The 12,970-nt window shown below is 43.8% G+C and overlaps 1 protein-coding gene across 1 annotated transcript in view; it reads right to left on the reverse strand.

Annotated features, from left to right (window-relative positions):
• Nucleotides 1–12,970, reverse strand: part of MKLN1 (muskelin 1) — a gene marked incomplete at its 5' end in the record, with an annotated part of 97,697 nt that overhangs the window by 66,098 nt on the left and 18,629 nt on the right. The window contains 4 exons of the mRNA XM_081879420.1: nt 663–855; nt 2,514–2,623; nt 8,757–8,845; nt 11,220–11,362. Coding sequence (XP_081735546.1) covers nt 663–855; nt 2,514–2,623; nt 8,757–8,845; nt 11,220–11,362 — 535 coding nt within the window. The remainder of the gene's footprint in view (nt 1–662; nt 856–2,513; nt 2,624–8,756; nt 8,846–11,219; nt 11,363–12,970) is intronic.

Here is a 12,970-nt window from a genome sequence, read left to right on the forward strand (position 1 = left end):
TTGGATGCCTGCCAAGCTGCAAAGAAGATTGTATTTATATTATTCATATTTTCATTCATCCCTCTTTTACTCAGAAGGGTCTCAAAGCAACTTGCAATGGTTTGGCACTGCCAACAATCTGAATGGCATAGGGCTGGGCGATATCTGGTTTTCAACACTATGATATATCACCAGCTAAACATCACGATGTACCGATATATCACAATGTCTGAAATAAGGATGGAACTATGTAGCGCCACTGACGGCTTCACAGTTTTTCCTGCATTGTGATATTTGCTCTTGTGATTCGATGCTCCCTGCATGTGGCAGTTAACAGGGGTTGCAGGAACTGAGAGAAGCATTGGCTGGCTTCACGGTTTTCCCCACATTGTGATTTTTGCACAGCGCGCGTGCACATACACACATCAAGATTCGCAATATATTGCCAGGTGAAAAATTATGAAACTGCTATCACGATATGGTCTTCAAACCGGTTTTGGACGATCTATTGATATACTGCCCAGCCCTCGACTGAAGCTTGGGAAGGTGAGGGGTCCTGTTTCATTAACGACTTACAGAGGTCAAGAATATAAAGGGACCCCAAAAAGCCCAGCTAGAGCCAAGACGTCCATTCATTTGCCAATCTAATTCAAAACGTGCCTTGCTCCCTGCTCTGCCCTTACCATTCACAGCTTTCTCTATCAACTCTTCGCAGGCATTGAAGTCGCCCTTCAGGACTAGCTTGTCGTGAAGGTCTGTCAGCATGGGGTGCTCCAGCGCAATCTTCGTTTTCTTCTGCAGGGACTCAAAGGCCTCTGTGTAGTTGTGCTGGCGAAAGTGCTTCAGGCAGAGGCGAATGGCTTCCTGTTCACGGTACTACTGGAACACAAGGAAATTTATGAGAACAGCACTGTGGATCTCCCAGCCAAATGCTGCAGGATATACCTCCGGCACTGGGTTGGATTAAACAGGGACCTAAGCCCTTGGGAAAAGGGGCGCGGATGGCGCTATGGGTTAAACCACAGAGCCTAGGACTTGCCGATCAGAAGGTCGGCGGTTCGAATCCCCGCCACGGGGTGAGCTCCCATTGCTCGGTCCCTGCTCCTGCCAATTTCGCAGTTCAAAAGCACGTCAAAGTGCAAGTAGATAAACAGGTACCACTCTGGCAGGAAGGTAAATGGCGTTTCCGTGTACTGCTCTGGTTTGCCAGAAGCGGCTTAGTCACACTGGCCACATGACCCAGAAGCTGTACGCCGGCTCCCTCAGCCAATAAAGCGAGATGAGCGCCGCAACCCCAGAGTCAGCCATGACTGGATCTAATGGTCAGGGGTCCCTTTACCTTTACCTAAGCCCTTGGGAGCAGATGAGAGAAAGCAATGCCCAATTTTAATTTTACACATACGCCTTCTTACTGATTTAGTTATCTACTTTTTAAATTACATTTATATCCTGCCTTCCTTCCACCAGGGAACCAGGCAGTCACAGACACCCAAGCGCTGATCAGGCTCAGACCTGCTTAGCAGCAGTGCTGATGGATCTGCACCGATTTTATCTGCACAACTACCTTGCAAGGTAGGATCAAGTGAGGATTTGGATCTGTATCTCCTGCGTTGACATCAACCACTTTATCAGCTATACCATGAGGGCCCTCGGAAAGGAAGATCTCTCAGTAGTGTCTAATAGCCAGGAAGTTTAAAAGTTCCATACTGCTTTCATCATGCATATTTTTAATCCTAAAACAATTATTGCAACTTCTGTACTGTCAGACAGCTCAGAAACCAGCCCTAACTACACATGCTTGGAAGCATTTATAAACTATTTAATGTTTTAAAAATCTACAAGCAGTGTACAATATTTTTTAAAACTGTATCATTAAAAAATACAGCCAAAAATTGAAAGTAGAGAAATATAAAACAGGAATCAACGGTTTCAAACATATCAAGCAGGCTCTGATTTTATGGGACAAGGAAAAACTGGGCAAAAAGATACGTCCATCAACTACCTGCAGAAATATTTGAACCTTCCCTATACCAAGGCAGTGTGTTGGTCTATCTAACCACTACTGTCTACTCTGACTGCCAAAAGCTTTCTGAGATTGCATGTATAGGCTTCCTCTCCCTCCCCCCCCCCCATATACTAGGTACTCGGGATCTTTTTCAATTGCAGAAAGGTCAAACCAGGACAATAATATCATTATCATTGTTGTTCTTATTAAATAATATCCTTCTTTTGAAACAGGCAAGCTATAAATATGCTGTCACACAAAAGTCAAAGTTCTTCCATTATGAAATGCTCACGCTTCTCACAAAAAGCGGGATTATTTTTCCAAAGCATTTCCCATTCCCCAGATTCACAGAGACACGGCCAAACCTAAAGCACCACGTCCAACAGCTATGTCTATAGAAATAATGATATTGATGCCGCGAGTGTCATACAATAGTTGACTGCTTGAATTCAAACAGGGTAACTTATCCACCAACCAGAAAATTGAATTTCTTTCTCTCACAAAAACCTCCAGCAGTTCTGCAGCCTACCTTGCTGTACCAATTGAGGCAGGGTTGCACCACATCCGGATCGTCAATGCCGTTAAGTTCAACATACCAGATGCTAAAATTAAAGCTGGGGCCCCATGACAGCAACGGAACTGAGGAATAACAAGAAAGGAGAAAAAGACATTATGTACTGGCATGCTGGTTTCTATTGACCACAGGTGGCAGGCACTGGCTTGTCTGCCATCATTCCTCCCAGACAATTTAAAAGCATCACTGGGCCGCTAAAGAAAATAGGGCAACGCAACAGTTGTTAAGTCTGCATAAACAGTAGGAGGACAACATGGACTGTTTTTGTGTAGCCCAGTTCCATTGCATTATCTCACTCTGGGAAGGAGGTACCAGAATCCACGGGACCCTCAAAAATTGAGAGTTACAGCTCAAGCCGAGCAACTGAAGACAAGTGGCCTGCAAGGCAGCATTGTCCATCTCACTATTCACCACTTAAATGTGCATCAAATACAGTGAACTCAGTTACAGATAGGTAGCCGTGTTGGTCTGCCATAGTCAAAACAAAAAAATTCCTTCCAGTAGCACCTTAAAGACCAACTAAGTTAGTTCTAGGTATGATCTTTCGGTATCTGAAGAAGTGCGCATGCACACGAAAGCTCATACCTAGAACTAACTTAGTTGGTCTTTAAGGTGCTACTGGAAGGAATTTTTTTGTTTTGACTACAGTTAACTCAGTCATAGAAGTGAGCATGCACACGAAAGCTCATACCTAGAACTAACTTAGTTGGTCTTTAAGGTGCTACTGGAAGGATTTTTTTTGTTTTGACTACAGTTAACTCAGTCATAGATTCCCATGGTAAAAACAAGTGCCACTCTACAGCCCCCAGTCACAATGGGCTATATGACCTGTGCATGCAAGCCCAATCCCCTTTTGAAAGGTTTATGCCCTTGTGTGCATACTCCCTACCACGAAGAAGATAGAAATCCATTGCCCCGTCCTATAGAGCACATCCCACAGTCACTCAGGGCCTCTGAATTCCATTTGTATTCTGCAATTGCCTTCTACATGCTGGGTACTGAAGCCATGTGTGCCAGCTATGATTTCTTTAGATTTCCACCCACTTCTGATTGAACACTCTCCCTCTCCCTCTCCCTACCCAGTCAATCCTCAAGATCTCTTAGATGCCAGAGCACTACCTGAAAGTTTCCACAGACCAGCTCAAAATGTCACATCCTCTCACCTGGGAAAACGTTTACTTCCAGGTGTGCAGATTCTGCTTGGGCTAACTGCACACACTGCCCTTCGCAACACACCCCAAGCTTAAAGCCTAAAGTGCCGAAACTAAGCCTCTGCGTCAAATTAAGCTTTTGAGTACCTGTGGCCAAAGGCCACCTTCCAGAATATGCAGAATGGTGGATAAACTGTGATCCATAAAGCACACTTTCAAATTGCAGAAGAAATACAATACTACGAGTTTTAGAAGCGGCCCGTCACCATGTCTCAATCTCACCTACCCTACAGAGATGATGTAAGGTAAAAAGGGCCTGAGTTCCTTGGAGGAAATGATTTTTAAAAAATAATATTCAGATAGATCTTTTGAGAGGATCCTTTGAAAAGCCAGCTCTCCAGGAGACCTGTGATTCCAGTCATTAAAATATAGGTGTCTAGAATGTGCAGATGCACAAGCAGTTAAAATACAAACGAAACCCAATGAATGCCATTAGCATTTAGAAGAATACATCATTTAGACACCTGTCCTGGAGGTTCTGCATAAATCTGAAATAATGGAGCTGCAGTATTGTGTGAAAAGTAGCTATGTAGGCGCACAGCCACAGTTTTGTATGGAAGCAATTATATTCCTGACACCAGCCTTTGATCATTTTGAGTAAAGTACTTCTGTGGCACCTAAGGAAAGGGCCACTGACTCAGATTATCTTGGCCAAGTTCCCAGTTCTGGCGGCTAGTGGTTCCCAGCTCCAAAAATGGAAGCTTAGAATTAAATTAAGCGGTGCACTTTGAAAAACAAATCTTGCCTATGGATCAGCAATAAGCAAGTGCAGTTAAAATGGTCCAGAGTGGTCGCTTTTCATGTTTCATAAAGTTATTAATAAGGTAATAGTGGAGAGCTCGCCCATCACTATGGATTTTTCCCTAATCCAGATTTAGCAGGTGTTCTAGACTGCATTCTTGGTTCCGCAATCTTAAGTGTCTGGTGTTCTGCCCGACAAGCCTGACTGCTTTAAGTGCCGATGATTCCCTAAGAAAGGATCCTGGCAACAGTAGTTTTTCCAAGACATCAGCCCTGATAAAGATCCAATCATAGAGGGATAATTATCAAGGTTCCAGGGTGGAATGAGAGCCCCATCACACAGTGTATCTGCCATGAAAAACGCCTGCAATGCACTTCGTGTGTACCCAAAACTGTGTGTACCCCACAATTTCCCTTTCACAGAGATTACAGTAATGCGTAAATTGTCCCTCTGCAGTCACATCAGATCCACAGAGTGAGAAGCACAATGCAAGCCCAGCAATCCCTCCGACTGAACTAGCCGACCTTAAAAATCAAAAGCAAGCTTTTGAGTTGCACAGAACTCCTCTTCACACGCTCGCATCAAAAGGGGCTTTTCGCACCAGCTGCTTAAAAGACGTTTGCCCGTGGCAAGTGGCTAACAGAAAGGGCATTTCCTACATCTTAGTATTTTAGACCCAAGAGCCTGGAATGAAAAGAACAGACGGAGCGACTGCTAACGAGCCATGTTCCCAGTACAGCCCACGCACTGCACGTAGACAGCTTACAGGCTGTGCTGTGAATGTCACGGGCTGAGAACACCTTCAGATCCACGGAAAATCAAGTGGGTCTTTTCGAGCTTGGATCATCTCTACCCTGCCATCTTCAACCCACAGCGCCGGAGCACAGAATCATCCATTCCGTCGGTCTGTTAGAACCTCCTTCTCCATAACCAAATCCCCCTTCCTGACCTCTCCCCTCCAGACACTGTATCGCAGTTTCTTTTAACCTAACAGCTGCTCTGCTGGAGCAGACCCAAAGGTCCATCTCACCAGAGTGTTCCAGCGCCAGTGTCATCCAGACAGATGCTTCTAAGCTCCAAAGCAGGGCATGAAAGCAGCAATTCTCCCCGTTTGCACCCGGCATCTGGCACGAAAGTGTACAGCCCCTGAACATGGATGCTTTCTTCAGCTATCATGGTTAATTGGCAGGCTGGGCTGGGGCTGGTATGGCACAGCACTGCTAGGCTATATTTGTGTCACTAGTGTGTAGGGGAGGCGTAGGGGGTGTTAAGGAAGGAGCAGTATCTCTGGTGGGGGACATGGCGTGCTCCTTCTGGGTAGCTCATCCACCACTAGCCGGCCCCCCGCCTGCACTCAACTCTCATCTGTGGCTCCTAGAAGTTGGCGGCATGCGACAGCATCCACACCCCGGGAACAGCTTTGTCTGGCCAGCTAAACCAGGTGAGGGTAGCCGGTGGGTCTCAAATCCTTGGTGAATTAGGGAAGCGCCCTGCAAGTCCTGCAGCTAAGTTGGGTGTTAAACGTCTTGCTCAGCTTTCCTTTGGACCACATCAATGAGGCCACCAAGACATCGGTCTTGTCATCTGGGTAGCCCCGGACTTTCACACACATTGTCCAGGCTTGCAGCCCATGGAGGTCACTTTGGTGCTGCAAACACAGTGTGTAGGCACAATGCAGTGTGGACAGTTGCAATTCCTTGGAGGGCTTTAAGCAGAGGCTGGATAGCCATCTGTCATGCATGATCTAGTTGAGATTCCTACATTGCAGGGAGTTGAACAAGATGGCCCTGGATCTAGGATTCTATAATTCAAGATTCCAGAATAATGAATGACCAAACAGAACTCAAAAGAATGATGGCGCCACTCAGAGTGGCCATTTCTTTCCATTTATTTCACTTGGATCTGCCTATTTCACCTAACTGCAACCTGGTGCCCTCCAGTTGTTTTAGATTGTAGCTCCGAGTTGTAGTCCAAAACATCTGGAAGAAGGCAAATATACTGTGTATTACCAAACTCTAGCACTAGAGTGGATTTTTTGGCAAGGGGGGTGGGGAGAGTGCAGGAAGGGAGAAAACTATTGTTTCCCATATATGTATCCTCCATGCAAATACTGACATTATTCCACACAAGATATTGCTTTCCCTAAATCTATTATTATTAGATAATCTACACAAAACTTCACCATTCAAGCAGGTGTGAATAAGGGGTGAAAGTGGGGAAGGGGGGGAATCAAGATTCTAAAATGAGAAGGAGATCAATGAGCAAAATACCCAAGTAATCAATGAAGTTAAAGCAAAACAAGAGTACGGGTGTAGTTGCTCATCTGTTGCGCAAATTCTTTTAAAGCAAAACAAACATAATCAGGATATGAGCTCAGATTAGGAAAAAACTTGCCAGCTTGTAATGTTTTACAGGCAAGGCCACCCAGCGAGCATCAGGCAAAGCAAATGTCCTTTTTTATTATTAAACAGATCTAATTCACTTAATCCAGAGATTGCTGCCCAGCATCCCACAGATTCCAAGACAGATACCCATTTGCAAGAATTGTCCCCACTCAAACAGGTGTTATTTCTGTTCTTATACAAGTCTAGCATCAACTGGCATTTTGGTCAACCACATTATTTTAGACCAAAATGAAGGCTGCCATAAATTGAGGACAATGTTTGGAAAGTAAAAGTACTTGGTTTAAGTATTTATTTTAAATGGTCTGTATCCAATGCTAGTCAACCTCACAGCAGACCCATTGAAATCAATGGACATGAGTAACTTCAGTTAATTTTAATGGGTCTACTCTGAGCAGAACTCATTTGGTTACAATCCAATATTTATTCCCTGTCTTTCAACTGCAATTTCTGAAGGGGTTGTTTATATAGCACTTTTTTACTCTAAGTGTTTTATACACTTTACAAAGTTTGAACCACTTTCCCCAAAGCATTCCAGGCAGAGTTCATGGGGCTGGTTTTAACCCAAAGGCCCAAAACACTTAATACTTGTTAACATTTGAACTCACCTCCTCCCTTTTGGCCCAGGACCATCTCTAAGGAGGCCTAAAAAACACACCAAAGCATGACTAGAAAGACACTCTTGGTGGCCACTGCCCACCGAGGTGCTCTCAATAACGCTGACAAAAATTCTATTTATATACTGGCAAGTAGATGCAGGAGTGACAACAGGAAGTACTGCTTCACATGGCTATCATTTAATACATGGAACTGTGCTGCCACCAAATACAGCCAATAGCCCTTAGCTTAGACTGATCAAGTTAATGAAATATAGGTCTATAAACAGCCATCACCCATATACAGAATCTTCCAGGTTTGGTGGCAGTGACTACCAGAGGGCAAGGACAAACTTCTGATAATAGCTTAATGCCTTGGTTGGGAGCTTCTGAGAGGCATCTAGTTGGCCACTGGAGACAGCAAGGTGCTGGATGAAATAGAACTTTTGTTCTACTAGCATGGCTCTTCTTATGCATCAGAATCTCAAATCCCAGAAATGGCTCTAGTTACTCTAATTAAGGGTTCACACCAGGGGTCGACAAACTAAGGTCCATGGGCCACAAGCAGCCCATGGGGGTCATTTAACTGGCCCATGGACCCCCGCCGCCCGCTCAGTCGGCTCCCGTGCGCCACGCTAAACTGGCACAGAACAGAGCGGGGACCGCCTTCCGCCAACTTCCCATTGCAGGAAGCTCCTGCAGCCAATGAGAAGCTGCGCACACCTCCTCCGTGCCGGAAGAAGCGTCAGAAATTTGTGAATGCGTGCACGCACACTCCGGCCTACCGTGGTGTCTGCGGGACCGTGAACCGGCCCAGGCCACAAAAATTTTGCTGACCCCTGGTCCACACCCTGCAAATGGAGGGACTATGACTAGTTTACATACCAAGCCCAGCAATAAGAGTCCTCCTCACCACCCTTCATCAATAATTGTCAGAAGGATGCTCTCAGCTAATATACCACACTAGAGGCAGATGAATGCACCAAGACATGAGTCCCAAGCCAATGGTAGGTTTGTAGGCTGAAACAACACACTCTCCAACTGCATTGTAAGGACTTCAAAAAGCAAGACTAGGCCCTGGGAATTTGCTCCTGACACAAGGTAGACACCACATTTCGCACCAGCGGCAGATTCGTCCAAGACAAAGGGCATTGCAGAAGCCCTTTATAACACCACTGGGTGGGTAACCTGCCTGAACAGAGACCAGCAAACTGGTAGCACGTATACTTGGGGGGGGGTATATTTACCTATTTTAATAAATCGACAAGGAAACATCTGCTCATCAATCTTATGCTTCAAGGTGAACGTTTCTTTATTATAGTCATTCTTTAAGCCACTGTGGAGGGAAGGACACAAGGTTAATCAATCTTTTTATGGCTAAGTAGGAGATAAATTTTGTTTTGCTTCGTTTTGTAAATATGCCATCACCACCCGCAGAGAACATTTACAGTGGGGAATAAGGATCAGGAGACCACTGGTTATGGCCCCCCAATCACTGCAAGTTTTTTTGTCTTTGTTTTTTTTGTAGGGCAGGGACCAACTACACCCATATGAACCTATACTCTGCAGTGTAGAGAGAGCTCAACAAGGGACAGGGATTTCTCTTCTATGGCAGGTAGGCAAAGCAGAGATTTTAAGTGCTGTGGCACCTAAAGCCACATTGCACCATGTACTAGTTCAGGTTCAAGAAGAGGCCAAGTTTTACATTCAAGTCAGCAGCCAGACCCCGCCACCTGCTAAGGTCTTGCACAGGAACACATAAATTAATGCTTTCTTTCTCACACACACAAAAACAAACAAGTCCATACAGCACAGAAAATTCCGAGGAGCTCAAGTGAATGTAGATATGTGAAAATGTGATTTATATATAAATATTTTTTAACAGGGGAGGATACAAACACAAACACTGGTAATTTAATTAAATAATAATAATAATAATAATAATAATAATAATAATAATAATAATTTATTTATACCCCGCCCATCTGGCTGGGTTTCCCCAGCCACTCTGGGCGGCTTCCAACAAAACACTAAAATACAATAACCTATTAAACATTAAAGGCTTCCCTGAACAGGGCTGCCTTCAGGTGTCTTCTAAAAGTCAGATAGTTGTTTATTTCCTTGACATCTGATGGGAGGGCGTTCCACAGGGCGGGTGCCACCACCAAGAAGGCCCTCTGCCTGGTTCCCTGTAACTTGGCTTCTCGCAGCAAGGGAACCGCTAGAAGGCCCTCGGCGCTGGACCTCAGTGTCCAGGCAGAACGATGGGGGTGGAGACACTCCTTCAGGTCTACTGGGCCTTTGAGGCCATTTAGGGCTTTCAAGGTCAGCACCAACACTGTTGCCTGTCACCAGATGCTGCTTTCCCTTACCTGGTGTACACGATTTGGAACTCTCTCCATATGGAGACTTGCCTGGCTTCTTCCCTTTTAAGTTCCTGGGCAGGCTATCATTTCCCATCAAGCTTTTGAGGGAGTGCATGGCTTATTCTCAACTGCTTCTGCTTTTTTTTCTTTTTAAGCATACAAGTTTGTTAGCTCTGCTCAGGTGCTGCGCTTTTATGCTAATTTTTTATTATCTCCAAGTCATGTTATGGGGGGTCAGTGTTTATGGAAAAGCAGAACAGAAATATTCATTTGACGAAAAGCAGAAGAGTAAGCGAGAGCCTGGGACAGAGGGAGTGAGCCAGTGCAAGGAATCAGAGATGAGAAGGAAAACTTGAGAACCACCTTTCACCTTTTGAAACAGCCAGTCCAGTGGCTGGGGCAACCCAGCCAGATGGGCAGGGTATAAATATAAATATAATTATAAATATTATAAATATTATAAATATTATAAATATTATAAATATTATAAATATTATAAATATTATAAATATTATAAATATTATAAATATTATAAATATTATAAATATTATAAATATTATAAATATAAATATTATGAGGCTGCTAGTGTTGTGATCTGCCAAGAAGCTTTGCTCGAGGCAACAGATTTGGTCTTGCCAGTGGCTTGCAAAGCAGTGAGCTGTCCAACATTCTGAAATGAGTTAGCTTGCTTTTCTGGAATTCAGATGGAAACGGGGATGAACCTGAGGCTGCCCCATGTAAACCAAAAAGAATTTGCTTTCAATTCATTGGGGGAAGTGTATAGTTGGCTCACCAAACCAGTGCTGTAAGGTATCTGGAAGCGCACAGAGAACAGCCTCACTCCAATAATGTCATTTTTATCACCAATAGTAATGGGGAAGAGGGAGTTAAAGCATAAACCAGGCAGAGGGGAGGGAGTTCCCAGGGGTCCATGAGCTTCATTCAGGTGGTCTATGGATCTGTGGTTGAAGACGGGAGATGGCACATTCGTCAAATTAAATATTCATCTTTATTTTTAAATGTATTTTCATTCCTTTTGTTTCTTGGATTTTACCATATTGCCATTTGAATTCTATGGAATGCAGTATGTAATAATAGAAGCAATCAATGACAATAAAAAAGCACATAGCTTCTAGCACACGGTGCATTAGAATTGCTACAGAAGGCAGAAAAGTAATTAAGAGGTCTGCCAAAGCCCTCACCAATTTTCAAGTGGTCTATAGGGGGAAAGATTGGGAATCCTGCACTAAAGCACATCTCACAGCTGCCTATACTCCACCTTATCAGTCCTGCTATGGAAGACATTAAGCAAATGCCCAAAGCACATTTGAATATCCTTCTTACCTTGATAAGAGATCTGTCATGTTTTCTTCATTCATCCCGCCAAAAACTTTAAACTTCTTTAAATTACAGACATGGGTCTTCTCATATTTTCCAAATGTGATGCTCTGGACTATGGCAGGCCTTTCAAGTTTCAGGATCAGATACTACAGGGGATGGGAAAAGAATGCACATGGGTCTCTGTTCTTGTTTTAAGTGTATCACACCGTAAACAAGGCCTAGAGCTAAGTAGAACCTTAAAACAAACCAAGAGAGGATGCAAGCAGAACGCGTTTCGCGGGTGTGGAAATTCTGTTCTGCGCTGTTTCTAGCCACACTAATGAAAAGAAACTGGGAGGAAAGTCTTTACAGCTTCCATGGCAGCGAAGACAGGCTTGTGATGGAGCATGCCCATGGCAAGGAGATGCAGCCCAGACCATCTTGGCTCACTGCTGGGTGTATGTGAATGGCATACAGCAACCTACCTGGTGACCGCCAGATGTTTTGGACTACCACTGGGGCTGTGGTTGATGAGAGTGGTAGCCCAAAACACTGTGGGAGGGGGCTCCAAGTAGGCAACGACTGTGTATACACAACTCTAAACTTCTTCCACGCATCATGTCTTTAGATATAAATGTCAGTGTGGAGGCTTTCACATTTTTTAATTGGGAAATTTCTGCCTGCTCTGGATAATTACGCAGTTCTGCATTTCATTTGCAAGACTGGGTTAGTATATTTTAAAAAATTGTACATTTTGTAAGGCACCCTGAAGGTCATGACTGCAAGATAGGCATTTCAAAAAAAATATTATTTTAAAATCCTTGGGTGTTAAATCTACTTGCAACATAAATAATAGTTCTAGCAATGAACAAAAATCATGGTTTGTGGCTTGACCTGAAGGGTGCACTGAGCCACAGTATATAAATATGCTTGTTTGTAGATAGCTTGAGTGCATCACTGTGGCCAAGAAAATTGCCTTGAGATTAAAATATTTTGTCTGCCACTTGCTCTAATAGTCAATACCACTGCAAAGACTACCTCGCAACATGAACCAAGATGTATCATGCAAAGATGCCTAATTCACAAAATGTACCGTATTTTTCACTCTATAAGATGCACCAGACCACAAGATGCACCTAGTTTTGGGAGGAGGAAAACAAGAAAAAAAATATTCTGAATCACAGAAGCCAGAACAGCAAGAGGGATCGCTGCGCAGTGAAAGCAGCAATCCCTTTTGCTGTTCTGGCTTCTGTGATAGCTGCACAGCCTGCATTCACTCCATAAGACACGCACACATTTCCCATTACCTTTTGGGAGGGAAAAATGAGTCTTATAGAGCAAAAAGTACGGTATTTGCTCGCCTTAAAAATTTAGATGGCCAGGTCCCTGTAAGAGGGGAAGTAAGATGTATGTTCCTCATTTGGTCATTCTTCTTGGCAAGATCCAGCCTAATAATTATACACTCAAACATTCAAAAATTAAATTCCACTCGTCAAGAGATGCCAACCAACACCATCCACCAAATTCACTTAAGGCCTCTAGGGCATCATACTAACTCAAGACTACCTTATACTCTCAAGACAATGTTAACATATCATTTTTACACTGCTGAATATCATAAAAAGGAATCTCTGCCAAGAAGAACTATTAAAGACCATCTGGTAGACGCATGCAGGAAGAGCAGAACATGACTATTTAGCTGGTTATTTTTAGCTGAAATACTAGCTTAGGAAAACCTACGTTCAGAAATGTTGGGTTTGTTTTTTTTTCAAAAT

Source organism: Podarcis erhardii (assembly GCF_964252035.2).
Source record: "Podarcis erhardii genome assembly, chromosome: 10".
NCBI classification, from domain to species: Eukaryota; Metazoa; Chordata; class Lepidosauria; order Squamata; family Lacertidae; genus Podarcis; species Podarcis erhardii.